This window comes from Mesoplodon bidens (assembly GCF_964165515.1).
Source record: "Mesoplodon bidens genome assembly, chromosome: X".
Lineage (NCBI taxonomy): Eukaryota > Metazoa > Chordata > Mammalia > Artiodactyla > Ziphiidae > Mesoplodon > Mesoplodon bidens.
The window spans coordinates 103,404,238-103,419,560 of record NC_138163.1 but is presented as its reverse complement, the minus strand read 5'-3'; the positions used below and the strand labels follow the sequence as shown (position 1 = coordinate 103,419,560).

Below are 15,323 nucleotides of genomic sequence, written 5' to 3'. Positions count from 1 at the left end.
TCTACAATTGTTCCGCTTTTTGTTAGTGCTGATAAAATATTGGTTTTAAATATGTGAAAATTGATGCTTAGTACAATCTGAAATCATGGCTGTGTTAGGTAATGGGGTGATCCACTTAAATGACAACTGTTTATTTGACTATAAAAGTACTCTTCCATTTTAACAGAATAATTTCATGAAAATTTTCTTCACAGACATAACAGAAGCTGCAGAACAGGTAGGGAACTGATGGTTCTTTGGCTGTTTGTGAAGTCAGATTTCCCACTGTAAAAAACACTCATGCCACTTTTCCACTGAGTATAGATGGTACAAGGTCAACATTTTTTAAAACTACATCTTCTTCTCATGCCTTTTGCACTCATTTTGACACTGAAACAAAAAACTGCATTTAAACATTTCCTTGAAGGTTTCCCCAAACTCTTCAAACAGCCTGGAACGGTCGACAAAGTTAGCGCAACTGATTCAGGCACAGCCCACCATGGACAGCCATGGAGCGTTTCCCTGGGGGCCCAGGCCTTCAGTTGGTGAGGAGTTGCCCAGTGCTTCCCAGCCTCCCACTGGACTTTGCCCCTTGGCACTCCAGCTCCTGGTGCTGCATTTTCCCTCTCAGGTCCAGGCCTCCTCTTACCCTTTGGTGTCCTTGAATGATCTCAGCTACCTCAGGCCTGGCGCTCACCGGGCTCACCGAACTTGGCCTTGCCACCAGCTCTTTCTGTTCTAGCTGCATCCTGCAGGGGTCCTGCTCTGGCCTGGCCCCAGGATGGACCCCTGGACTTCCTGGCCACTCCTCACCACGGTAGAGTCATGCCCCATGTTATAGGGATAGGGATGAAGTGACTGTCAGGTCCCGAGGCCTGCCTTTCAGGGTGTGTCATGTTACCCCCCCAACCCCCCACCATGCATGCGTCCCTGCCGAGGACAGGCTTTGACATCCGCTTCCTGATTACCGAGCATCCTGCTGGACTTCCTGATGGATGTGCCCCATCCGTGTTACAGCGTGATCCAATACACCTCACCACCTGCATTCAACAGACCTCCCTTTGCCCTGTTTACCAAAGGGCCTTTCCACCTCCACAGGCCACCGGCTCCCTGATTTCCAATTGAGGCTGCAGTGTTACATAATTATAAACTTCCTTGAGTGCTTTCTGTGTGCTGGCACTGCACTGTTTCCCGTGGATTAGCTCCTTAAGCCTAGTTACAGCCCTGTGAGGTAGATAGTATGTTCAGCCCATTTCACAGCTGAGGGAACTGAAGCTTCCAGAGTTCCTGTCACTGGGCAAGAGTCACCACAGCTTTCCAATTCATTCCTGGCAGCCGAACTGAATGACTCATGTGGCCCTATGCTAACTCATCATCCAGCTAACAGGTAACCTGTCAATTCACCTCCCTCTATCCAGAACATTCCATTCCTTGATTACTAGAGCTTTCATCCCTACTGCCTCTGAGACCAACTCATAATGCCAGCTGCCTGTTAATATCTAGCAAGGCTTCTCCTTGCCCTGGTAGGACACAGTGCCTGTCAGCTTTAAGGGAGGCCAAAGGGATACCCTACAATGAGGGCAAAAGGGAAATATGGCATGGGCCAACAGACATTGGGCTCCAAGTGGACAATCAGAGAAAACAACCCCAGACTCTCCTCCCTCCCACTGCTTCAGCTGTCCCTGTTGAAAAGCTGAAGCCCACTTCCTCCACCCATGCAAGCTCACAGGCTTCCTCAGCCCCATGGAATTCCACTGTCGGTGGCCCCTGTCTAGGCACCCCACAGCATCTTCTACCACTCCCTGCCTCAGCTGGCTCATCGAGAGCCTGCCCCATTTCCTCCCTGTATGAGTTTCCTATCGCTGCTGTAACAAATGACCACAAACTTAGTGACTTAAAACAATAACCATTTATCATCTTAAAGTTTGGAAGGTTAGAGGTCCAGACATCAAGGTGTTGGCTGCGTTCCTTCAGGAGCCTCTAGGGAAGAATACATTTCCTTGCCTTTTCCAGCTACAGGCTGCCTGCATTCTTTAGCTCATGACCCCTCCCTCCATCTTCAAAGCCTTCAGCATAGCATCTTCCAATCTTTCTCTCAATGTCTCTCTCTCTCTTTCTCTCTCACCTCTGCTTCCATCATCACATCACCTTCTCTAGCTCTGACCCTCTTGCCTCCCTCTTAGAAGGACCCTTGTGATCACACTGGGTCCAGCTGGATAATCCCGGCTGATTTCCCCATCGTGAGATCCTGAACTTGGTCACATCTGTAAAGCCCTTTTTGCCACATAAGGTGACATAGTCACAGGTCCTGGGGATTACCATACCTCCCACCACAACAGCCTGCCCACTAGAGATGGGAAGCAGGAGGACACAGGGGAGGAAGTACTGGGTTGTGGCAGAGACCTTGGCTAGCTCTAGTTAATATGTACTGTGGGAAGAGGAGGTGGATCAGAAGCACCAGAGGAAACCTGATTTTCTTCTCAGGAAAAGGCAAAGGTCTTTCCTTAGACAAATTTGGAGAAGCTCAATTCTTCCTTGCCCTACCCAGCTGCCTAGGAGGGAGATGGCAGAGGGATGGGGCCGCCCATAAACCAGGTCATCTTAGCACACCCCATAAGATGGATGGCCAGCAAGGAAAGCTACCACTTCCACACACATACCTACTCTTGCCCTGTCCATGTCCTGCCCCCTGGCCTTGCCCCTGTTCTATCTCTGCTTCTAACCTGGAGACTTGCCTGCTCACCTTACTTTCCCATCCTTGGCCCCAATGGTTGTTGAACCAGGCCCACCCTCTGGCTCTTCCTACTTCAGAAGAAATGTGTCTACCATCCTTGGTCCCCTGAATGCCAATCACTGTACCTCAAGGAGGAGGACATTGCTCAGGGAACTGTTCCCTCGCCCACAGGCATTCTGACCAGAATGTGCTGCACACACAATCTTCCCTCAACAGGACATGGGTCACTGTGAACTCAACTTTGTAAATAATTGTGAGGTGGCGTTTTTGTTTTTTTTTTCCAGCCCCACGATCTCAAACAATGCTTAATGATTTGGTTCATGTAGCTATAATTCATCAAGATCCTGGAATTTAGGGAGAAATGATGATTTGCAATGACGTGCAGATAGACTATTTAAAATCACGGTTGTCCCAGAATAGCCAGAACATATGCTCAACATCTGGAAAACAACCGTATGAATGGTGTGACCGCAACAGATACCAGAGCATTGGAAATTTTAAGAACTATACTGAGGGTTTCTGGGTCCTAAGAAGAGCAAAATGAAGTCCTTGTAGATTATATAGCAAACTGTTTTCATTTTTCAAACCCTCTTTATTATAAAATAAAACACAGACACAAGCAAAACAAATGTATGACAATGAATTATTTTAAGCCAAACATCCTTTTAACTACCACCTAGGTCAAGAAATAGAGCTTTGCCAGGCACCCTAGAAACCACTTCATGTTTCCCATCCCAATCATAGCCCCCTCCCTTGCCCAGAAGTAACCATGATCCTGACTTTTATGTTAGTCACAAAAAAACAAGTGTTTTATCAACCAATTTTGCATCCCTACAGTAAGTTTAGCTTGTCTTTTTAAAAAAAAATTTTATTGGAGTATAGTTGATTTACAATCTTGTGTTAGTTTCAGGTGTACCGCAAAGTGATTCAGTTATACATATACATACAATCATTCTTTTTCAGATTCTTTACACATATAGGTTATTACAGAATATTGAGTAGAGTTCTTTGTGCTATACAGTAGGTCCTTGTTGGTTATCTATCTTATATATAGTAGCGTATGTATGTTAATCTCAAGTTCCTAATTTATCCCTCCCCCCATGTTTCCCCTTTGGTAACCATAAGTTTGCTTTCAAAGTCTGTGAATCTGTTTCTGTTTTGTAAATAAGTTCATGTGGCATTTTTTAGATTCCACATGTAAGTGATATCACATGATATTTGTCTTTCTCTGACTTACTTCACTTAGTATGATAATCTCTAGGTCCATCCACGTTGCTGCAAATGGCATTATTTCGTTCTTATGGCTGAGTAATATTCCATTGTATATATGTACCACATCTTCTTTATCCATTCATTTGTCGATGGATGTTTAGGTTGCTTCCATGTCTTGGCTATCGTAAATAGTGCTGCAATGAACATTGGGGTGCATACAGCTTTTCGAATTATGGTTTGCTCCGGATATATGCCCAGGAGTTGGATTGCTGGGTCATATGGTAGTTCTATTTTTAGTTTTTTAAGGAACTTCCATGCTGTTCTCCATAGTGGTTGTACCAGTTTACATTCCCACAAAAATATGGAATGCTTCATGAATTTGTGCATCATCCTTGTGTAGGGGCCATGCTAATCTTCTCTGTATCGGTCCAATTTTATTTTATTTTATTTATGTTTTAATAAATTTATTTATTTGTTTATTTATTTATTTAGGCTGTGTTGAGTCTTTGTTGCTGCGTGCTGGTTTTCTCTAGTTGTGGCGAGAGGGGGCTACTCTTCATTGTGGTGCATGGGCTTCTCATTGCGGTGGCTTCTCTTGTTGCAGACAACAGGTTCTAGGCGCACAGGCTTCAGTAGCCTTGGCTCGCGGGCTCTAGAGCTCAGGCTCAGTAGTTGTGGCACACGGGCTTAGTTGCTCCGCGTCATGTGGGATCTTCCCAGACTAGGGCTCGAACCCGTGTCCCCTGCATTGGCAGGTGGATTCTTAACCACTGTGCCACCAGGGAAGTCCTCGTTTCAATTTTAGTGTATGTGCTGCCGAAGTGAGCACTAGCTTGCCTTTTAAAAACTTATTTAAATGTCTTCTAAGTCACTTTTAACTTATTTCCCCCTTCCATCCCTTTCTTTTCTTTTTAAAAATAATTTGTGGGCTTCCCTGGTGGCGCAGTGGTTGAGAGTCCGCCTGCCGATGCAGGGGACACGGGTTCATGCCCCGGTCTGGGAAGATCCCACATGCCGCGGAGCGGCTGGGCCCGTGAGCCATGGCTGCTGAGCCTGCGCATCCGGAGCCTGTGCTCTGCAAGGGGAGAGGCCACAACAGTGAGAGGCCCGCCTACCGCAAAAAAAAAAAAAAAAAAAAAAAAAAATAATTTGTTTGTTTTAATTTATTTTTGGCTGTGTTGGGTCTTCGTTGCTGCACGCGGGCTTTCTCTAGTTGCGGTGACATGCGGGCTTTCTCTAGTTGCGGTGAGCGGCGGCTACTCTTCATTGCAGTGCACGGGCTTCTCACTGCGGTGGCTTCTCCTTGCAGAGCACGGGCTCTAGGTGCCCGGGCTTCAGTAGTTGTGGCTCGCAGGCTCAGTAGTGGCTCGCAGGCTCTAGAGCGCAGGCTCAGTAGTTGTGGTGCGCGGGCTTAGTTGCTCCGCGGCATGTGGGATCTTCCCGGACCAGGGCTCGAACCCGTGTCCCCTGCATTGGCAGGTGGATTCGTAACCACTGCACCACCAGGGAAGCCCCATATTACTCTTAAATCTATAATATGCATGATACCTACACACACACACTTGTAATGTGCAGGAAGCCTGATGTTAACTCTCTACTATGGAGCCCAAAATGGGCATTGAACACTAATAATGCAAAAAGTTATGTATTTATAAAAACAGTTACTGGGCTTCCCTGGTGGCGCAGTGGTTGAGAATCTGCCTGCCAATGCAGGGGACATGGGTTCGAGCCCTGGTCTGGGAAGATCCCACATGCCGCGGAGCAACTGGCCCCGTGAGCCACAATTACTGAGCCTGCGCGTCTGGAGCCTGTGCTCTGCAATGAGAGAGGCCACGATAGTGAGAGAGGCCCGCGCACCGCGATGAGGAGTGGCCCCCACTTGCCACAACTAGAGAAAGCCCTCGCACAGAAACGAAGAGCCAACACAGCCATAAATAAATAAATAAATAAATAAATAAAATTAAAAAAAAAAAAAAAAAAAAAAAAACAGTTACCAAGATTTAATTAAACTTTCAAATTAATAAAATTTCAGCATGATTTAAATAATTTTGACTTTAAATTCTGATGTATACATTTTAAGTAGACATGTGCTATGGGGGCCTGTGGCTGTCTTCTTCTTTTTTTTAAAATACATATTTATTTATTTTGGCTGCACCGGGTCTTAGTTGCGGCATGCATGTGGGATCTAGTTCCCTGACCAGGGATTGAACCTGGGCCCCCTGCATTGGGAGCATGGAGTCTTACCCACTGGACCACCAGGGAAGTCCCAGCTGTCTTCTTACCTCAGGGCCAGACCTTGTCCTGGCCCCAGGCTCCCAGGCAGCTCAGAGTAATGTCCCAGAAGCCCTGGTAACTGCAAACTGCTTTCTTTAAGGCTCAAGACCTGAGCCATTCTCCTTTTTTTTGAAAAAAAAGAAAAATTATTTATTTATTTATTTTTAATTTATTTGGCTGTGTTGGGTCTTCGTTGTGGCATGCGAGATCTTCTCTAGTTGTGGCATGCGGGCTTAGTTGTCTCATGGCATGTGGAATCGTAGTTCCCCGACCAGGGATTGAACCCACGTACCCTGCATTGGAAGGTGGATTCTTAACTACTGGACCACCAGGGAAGTCCCCCATTCTCCTCTGAGGATGCTACAGTTTCCTCCCTTTTCCCTTTTTGCCTCTATCTCTAATATTTCAATTATGAACACAGATTACTTGATTAATTATAATCCTAAAACCCTTCAACTGTTTTGTGGTAGCCCGGAGTAGTAAGATGTCAGGACTTCTTCTCTTCAAAACTTTTCTGCTGCTTCCAAATTCTCCACTTTTCTAAATTTTCAAGTTTTCCAAATGACGTTTGTCATCTGAAAGAAAATTATAAAGAAAAAAAAAGACACACTTCCATTGTTGAGAAGGATGTGACTCTTTTTGATCAGGAATCTGATTCCAATAGACTTTCAGAGAATTGATTCAGTCATTCAGTGACTATTGGCTGAGTGTCTACTATGTGCCAGGCACCATTCTGGAAGCTGGGGAGAGAAGAGCAAAGCTTTATTCTTTGGGGGAAAAAAAGAAAACAAACCACAGGATGAAGCCAAATGGATGATGGTTGAGAATGAGGAAAGTCAGGAACAGGAGGTGACAACTCTGAATTGTTTTGGGATTAGTTTATTTTGTCCTCCAGCTAAGTCTTCTGACCTATGAGGTGATTTCAATATTCTGTACACAAGCTTATGCAACAAACTCTATTTTATTGTATTGTATTGTATTGTATTTTCTCCTAGTTTTATTGAGATATGTTGACATACAGCACTGGATAAGTTTAAGGTGTACAACATGATGATTTGACTTATATACTTCATGAAATGATTACCACGATAAGTTTAGTGAACATCTATCATCTCATATAGGTACAAATTAAAAGAAAAAGAAAAAAATATTTTTTCCTTGTGATGAGAACTCTTCGGATTTCCTCTCTTAACAACTTTCATATATAACATATATATAGTACATAATATATAACATATATATAACACATTATATATAATATAATGTTAATTATATTAATCATGTTGTACATTACATCCCTAGTACTTACTTATAACTGGAAGTGTGCACCTTTTGACCACCATCATCCAGTTCTCCCTCCCCCCAACCCCACCTCTGGTAACCACAAATCTGATCATTTTTTCTATGAGTTTGTTTGGTTTTGAAATGTAATTGACCTACAACACTACGTTAGTTCCTGGTACACAACACAGTGATTCGATATTTCTACGCATTACAAAATGATCATCATGATAAGTCTACTTTTACCATCTGTCACTATACAAAGATATTACGTAGTTGTTGACTACCTTCCCCATGCTGTACATTTCATACTCATTTATTAATAAACCCTTTTAAAATGGATAATTAGTTATTATTCCAATGAAATGGAATAAATTTTATAGGTTAAATATATTCATTTACAGGTTTCTTAATTCTCTAGGGTAGAGCAGTTGCCCACTCACTCCTTTGAAAGATAAGACAAAGACACAGACAGCCACCCAGGGGATTCACAGGAAAGCTGGGACCAGAATTTGGGGAGACAGAATTGAGTCACTGATTAACTAAGGTGCTCTGCTGAGTGACCTGGGACAATTCCTCTAACCTTTTGAGGAGATTCTGCTAAGTTGTCTTTAGTGTTCTGCCTTATCTTAAGCCCCTCACTTCCCCTTTGTCTACTGACTTCCTGGGGTTAAACCTGCAGTTTGCAAACCTGAGGTCTGATTCTGCCACAAAGCTCTACTTTCGGCTCCCTCAGCTAACTACTCTTCTCAACAACTCTGCTTTTCTCCTTGTGACATCACATAAGTCCTAGGAGTTGTCCTTCCCAGTCACTGAAGGGCTGTGCTATCTGTGGGAATATAAAGGTATGAGTATGCTTCGGCCCCAAATTTTATCTGACCAGTAGACACGAATGATAGATGTATTGTATCCCAGACTTCTCCTTGGAGTTTCAGCTTAAATCTCCAATCACCCATTAGCCATTTCACTGACTTCTAAGGGCTCTGCCGCCTCACGTCTCAAACTGGCCTCATCACTTTCCCATCTATGTTATTTTTTTCCTCCTGTGTTCTCTTAACTGATGGCAACTCCATCTAACTAACCTAGCGAGCTCTAAAATGGACTCATTTTTGAGATATTTTGGTGACGTACGAATGCTTATGTTTAAAAATTCATGGAAAAAAGCCTCAGTGAGAATGCATAATAATGAAAATCAACCTCTTTCATGGGGTCATGGGGTAGAAGCCCAGTAGCCGCCTCCCCAGGTGAGAAGTCTACTGCAGATTTTGCATTGGTCGAAGATTTCAGCTTCTTGCTCAAAGAAATAGCAGGGACAGTTCTTTTTTGTGTGTTTGTTTTTATTTTAATTGAAGTATAGTTGATTTACAATGTTATGTTAATTTCTACTGTACAGCAAAGTGATTCTGTTATACATATACATAGTCTTTTTCATATTTCTTTCCATTATGGCTTATCACAGGACATTGAATATAGTCTTTTTTTTAATTGAAGTATAATTGATTTGCAATGTTGTGTTAGTTTCTAGTGTACAGCAAAGTGATTCAGTTATATATATATATATATATATTTATTTATTTATATATATATATTCTTTTTTCAGATTCTTTTCCATTATGGTTTATTACAAGATATTGAATGTAGTTCCCTGTGCTATACTATACTTATACTTTATTTTCTATCTATTTTATATAGAGTAGTGTGTATACGCTAATCCCAGGCTCCTAATTTATCACTCCCCTCCCCTTTCCCCTTTGGTAACCATAAGTTTGGTTTCTATGTCTGTGAGTCTATTTCTGTTTTGTAAATAAGTTCATTTGTAGCATTTTTTAGATTCCACGTGTAAGTGATATCATATGATATTTGTCTTTGTCTGACTTGCTTCACTTAGGATGATAACCTCTAGGTCCATTCATGTTGCTGCAAATAGCATTATTTCATTCTTTTTTATGGCTGAGTAGTATTCCATTGTATATATGTACCACATCTTCTTTATTTGTTTATCTGTTGATGGACATTTAGGTTGCTTCCATGTCTTGGCTATTGTAAATAGTGCTGCTATGAGCATTGGGGTGAATGTATCTTTTTGCATTAGAGCTTTCTCTGGATATATGCCCAGGAGTGGAATTGCTGGGTTTTAGTTTTTAAGGAACCACCAGACTGTTTTCTATAATGGCTGCACCAATTTACATTCCCACCAACAGCATAGGGAACTTCCCTTTTCTCCACACTGGAATAGCAGGGAGGGTTCTATAATGCCCCCAGCATGGGGGCGGGGGCCCTGGGGTGATGGGGCACACCATGATGAAGCCGGGAACTTGACAACTGCTGAAAAAGGCAGGCAGAGTGGGGACAGTCAGTCAGCTGGAGGGGCAAAGTTCAGTTCTGGCCTCATGCCTCTTCCTGGCCAGCTGCCAAGCCCCTAGCCTTGGCATTTGAAATTTGAATATTTTGTAAATTGACGCCAAATTGAAGAGAGAACTTTACTTCCATTGGAGAGGGGAAATGGCATCCCTGGTGTTAGGGACTGTAGAAGGAGCAGCTTCCCCTCTGTCACTACCTGGTGGAGGGAAGGGAACAGGGAAGGCCTCAGTGAGGGGCTTTCTTATTACCTAGCTTCAGGCTAGCTGTTGCCTGGTTGACATTTTACTTAACTGTGATGGAACTTCCTACAAAAGCATGGTTGTTTCCTTATGTTAGTAGAACTGGAGAAAAGCCTGTCAAACTTACTCTTGCCAAGGGTCTGGATGATAACTTCCTTCTTGAATTCATTTTGATCTGATCAGGTTCCCAGAGCCAGTACCATCCTTAGATCTGGGCTAGAGGGACCCCTGCCTCTGAAATGTGCTCCACATTTCAGAGAGCCCCACAGGTCATAAAAACACACTTATTAACAAGCACATGGGCACCTCTTGGCTTAGAATCAGCTAGTCGGCATTGGCACAGTCTGGCCTGTGACCTTGAACATCCACTCCCATGACTGACTGGTGTTCAGGCATCTTGCGTCCTTCAAACCAAAGGTGACCAGAGCCACATGCTGTGGAGACTTGTGGGTTGGGCTGCTGAGGACGCCAGAGGTGGAGAGCATTTCAGAGTGGTTAGAGGGACTGAAGTGCTTGGTAAGAGAAAAGACATCATCACTGAATATCACACAAATATAAGCGATTGCCCCAGTGGTTCCAAGTGTCCATTTTCTTGCTTCTCTTAGAATCCCAATTCATGGTTCTGGAGGTACTCACAGAATTAAGGCAATTTTCACAACATCGCAACTGAGGAACATTGGCCAAATATTGAACAATATTTTAAAACATATAAATAATATAAACAATATTTTAAAACATAATATAAAAAAATTTATATTACTCTTAATTTGGTATATATGTAGGTCTCAACCTAATGTGTGAAATGTGATACCAGATTTTTTATATTGTTTTACTGTTATAAAACATTTAATAAGAATTAATTAAATTTTCAAAAACTTAAAGTCATCTTTATTTAAATAATTCAGATAAAAATTTGATGTCTGTTGATTATATTTCCCATTTAATTAAAAAAAATTTTTTTTTTAAGATGTTGGGGGTAGGAGTTTTTATTAATTAATTTATTTATTTTTGCTGTGTTGCGTCTTCATTTCTGTGTGAGGGCTTTCTCTAGTTGTGGCAAGCGGGGGCCACTCTTCATCGCGGTACGCGGGCCTCTCACTATCGCGGCCTCTTGTTGCGGAGCACAGGCTCCAGACGCGCAGGCTCAGTAGTCGTGGCTCACGGGCCTAGTTGCTCCGCGGCATGTGGGATCCTCCCAGACCAGGGCTCGAACCCGTGTCCCCTGCATTAGCAGGCAGATTCTCAACCACTGCGCCACCAGGGAAGCCCAAAAATGTTTTTATTATGGTAAAATGCACATAACATAAAATTTACCACCTTAACTATTTTTAAGTGTACAGTTGAGCAGTATTAAATATATTTATAGTTTTGCAGTCATCATCGCTATCCCTCTCCAGAATTCCTTTCATCTTGCAAAATTGAAACTCTGTACCCATTAAACACTAACTCCCCATCCCCCGACCCCCCAGCCCTTGGCAACCACTGCCATTTAACTTTTTTTTTTAAATTTTATTTATTTTTGGCTGCGTTAGGTCTTCGTTGCTGCACGCAGGCTCTCTCTAGTTGCAGCGAGCGGGGGCTACTCTTCGTTGCGGTTCGCGGGCTTCTCATTGCGGTGGCTTCTCTTGTTGCCGAGCATGGGCTCTAGGCGTGCGGGCTTCAGTTGTTGTGGCACACGGGCTCAGGGGTTGTGGCTCGCGGGTTTAGCTGCTCCGTGGCATGTGGGATCTTCCTGGACCAGGGCTTGAACCCGTGTCCCCTGCATTGGCAGGCGGATTCTTAACCACTGCACCACCAGGGAAGTCCTGCCATTTAACTTTAATACACAATTTTTAATATTTTATAAGAAAAATGTTTTTGAAACATATGAAAATGTTTAAATATTTTGATTTTTGCTACCTACCTTAACTTAAAAATTTGATGTAAATATATTAAAAATGTATACAATTTTAATGCAGTTACATCTTGTGAGATAATAGAAAACATATATTGGTCTCTGTCCCTGGTTTCTGGCACAAGCTCCCCAAACCCTTGTAATTTCCTAACTGAGAAGAGCACTAGGAGCATCTTTTGTTCTAATATTTGATCTTTGGCCCCAGTTCCTGACACAGAGCTCTTAAGTCCCTTGGAATTTCCTGGGTGATAGCAGTGTCTTTTGTTCTAATGAGGTGACTCTTGGTGGGGTCCTGGATGGGGGCTGGATCACCAGAAAGACCAAGCCATGATTAGAAGCTTGGAATTTTTAGTCCCATCCCCCATTCTCCAAAGAGGGGAGAGGGGTTGGAAATGGAGTTAATGATCAACCATGCCTATGTGAGGAAACCTCCATAAAAATCCCACAAGTACCAGGTTTGGAGAGCTTCCGGGTTGGTGAACATGTGGAGATTTGAGGAGAGTGACTCACCCAGGGAGGGCTGGAAGCTCCAACCCTCTTCCCACATACTTTGCTCTACACATCTCTTCCATCTGTCAGTTCATCTGTATCTTTTATCATATCCTTTTATAATAAATTGTTAAACAGTATGTAAGCTGTTTCTCTGAGTTCTGTGAGTCACCCTAGCAAATTAATCAAACGCGAGGAAGGGGTCATGGGAACTTCTGATTTACAGCTGGATGGTCAGAAGTACAGGTAAATAGTCTGGGCTTGCAATTGGCGCCTGAAGTGAGGGTGGGGCAGTCTTGTGGGACTGAGTCTTTAACTTGTGGAATCTGATTCTGTCTCCAGGTAGTTAGCATCAGAATTGAGTTGAATTGTAGGACACCCAGCTGGTGTTGCAGAGAATTGCTTGGTGGGGAAACGCACACATATCTGGTGTCAGAAGTGTTGTGAGTGTGGTCATAGTGTGGGTGTCAGAGATACATAGGAGGGAGACTGAATTTTTTCTAACACACATCTTCTGTTTAAAATTCTTTAGATAATTACTATCAACAGAACACAAGTTATGTGAAATTTTTAATTATAGTAGCATAATTTGTGACTTTGTAAACTCAGGCAATACAATTTAAGCAATATATATATGCTAATGTATGAATTATGTATGTCTTTATTTTATTAATCCTCCAAACTCACAAAATACACAGACACACACAAACATAACTGACTTCAGTAGTCTTTGATGTTTTACTGAATTCCAGTCATACAAAAAATTTCATTGGTGCGCAGGCAGCGGCGGTGGCGGTGGCGGCCCAAGATGGTGGAGCTGCAACTGGACCCAGCGATGGCGGGGCTGGGAGGGGGTGGCGGGAGTGGGCTGGGCGACGGGGGCGGCCCGGGACGCGGGCCCCCCAGCCCTCGCCCTGCTGGCCCCATGCCCCGCGGGCACGGCCGCCAGCCCACCGCCACCGCGCAGCCACTGGAGCCGGGTCCCGGACCGCCCAAGCGGGCAGGGGGCGGTGGAGCCGCCCGCTGGGTCCGGCTGAACGTGGGCGGCACCTACTTCGTGACCACCAGGCAGACCCTAGGCCGGGAGCCCAAGCCTTTTCTCTGCCGCCTCTGCTGCCAGGAGGACCCGGAGCTGGACTCAGACAAGGACGAGACAGGGGCCTATCTGATTGACAGGGACCCTACCTACTTTGGTCCTATATCCTGAACTATCTCGGCCATGGGAAGCCCATCATTACGAAGGAGTTGGCAGAAGAAGGTGTGCTGGAGGAAGCGGAGTTTTACAACATTGCATCTCTCGTGCAACTTGTTAAGGAAAGGATATGGGACAACGAGAACAGAACTTCACAGGGCCCCGTGAAGCACGTGTACAGAGTCCTGCAGTGCCAAGAAGAGGAGCTCACGCAGATGCTGTCCACTATGTCTGACGGCTGGAAATTCGAACAGCTAATCAGCATCGGATCTTCCTATAACTATGGAAATGAGGATCAAGCAGAATTCCTCTGTGTTGTCTCCAGAGAATTAAATAATTCTACCAATGGCATTGTCATTGAGCCGAGCGAGAAGGCAAAGATTCTTCAGGAGAGAGGATCTCGGATGTAAAGTCCGGAGTCCTAACCGACGAGAGAGCAACCCAGCAGAGCACCTCTGTGAAGTTAAATCTTGCTGCTGTACAGTAACCGAGCTACTGCAGAGCAAAGCTGAGCCTGGCCCCCCGGTGGAGAAGTGTTCTGGTCAAAACCAAAGGAACCGCAGCCCCACCCACAGGAACCGGAAGACAGAGGCCGCTTCCGGCTGCAGAATACCTTTTCAGTACCTGCTTCTGTTCTCTTAGCCAGTGTTATAACAAATCTTTACAGGAGCAGCTGGGCTGGGTTCCCAGCTGGAGCTGATCTAGGGCTAGGGGGAGGGGAAGAGGAAGGCCTAGGTCTTTGCACATATGTTGTGCTTCAAGGAAGCTGGAGCAAACGAAGAGGTTTTTCCCTGCTCTGTGCCATGTTTCCACCTGAGTGGGCCATGTTGGACGTTGGCAGCCGCTTTGTAACACCATCTTTCCCCGCCCATGCACCCCAAAATAATGCAGCAGATGCAAAGGGTTCTAGCTTCAGGTTGTTGAACTGAGGTTTGGATAGAGTTGCCAGAGTACCCCACATTCCTATGAACAAAGCCTCTTGGAGGAGGGGGAGGATAGGGTGTCCTTGGTTGTAGTTGGAGACTGGGGATCGCAGCTCTGGATTCGGGGCACCCAGCTGCTACCATGTTCAGCTTTGCGTCGTTTGTCTCCAGCAGCCTGGACCCCCCAGATAGCTTGCTTTCTCCCCAAGAAGAGGTTTGAGGCAGGCGGCATCCTGCGCCGAATGAGACAGACAGGCGCTTTAGGTAATTGATGTAACTGCTTCTGCAGCCTTTTCTTGCCCTGCATTGGCCCATCTTCCTTCCCTAACTTTTTTTTTTTTTTTTTTGCGGTACGCAGGCCTCTCCCGTTGCGGAGCACAGGCTCCGGACGCGCGGGCTCAGCGGCCATGGCTCACGGGTCCAGCCGCTCCGCGGCATGTGGGATCTTCCCAGACCAGGGCACGAACCCGTGTCCCCTGCATCGGCAGGCGGACTCTCAACCACTGTGCCACCAGGGAAGCCCCCTTCCCTGACTTTTTAAACTGGGGCTGAGGGTAAAAGGACTTTGGACCCTCAATGGCTTGGGGTGGGGACGGCTGTTTTCTTTGAAAGCTGCCAAACGTGTTATGTTGTAGTATCCAAAAATGGAATCATTTTTGTGATCGTCTCTTGGAAATGCCTTGACCAAAAGTGCTATATTTGTGTCTCTTCTTGGTTTCTGACCTGGGCGGCGTCAGTGACCCCC

The 15,323-nt window shown here is 44.7% G+C and overlaps 1 protein-coding gene across 1 annotated transcript; it reads left to right on the top strand.

The window, feature by feature from the left end:
* Positions 1 to 13,271: 13,271 nt before the first annotated feature.
* LOC308608575 (BTB/POZ domain-containing protein KCTD2-like) lies at positions 13,272 to 14,624 on the top strand (the record flags this gene model as incomplete). The annotated part of the gene is given in 2 exon segments (XM_081221806.1): positions 13,272 to 13,661; positions 13,664 to 14,624. Coding segments are annotated over 2 exon segments (792 nt in total). The 3' UTR covers positions 14,066 to 14,624.
* Between the last annotated feature and the right edge of the window lie 699 nt (positions 14,625 to 15,323).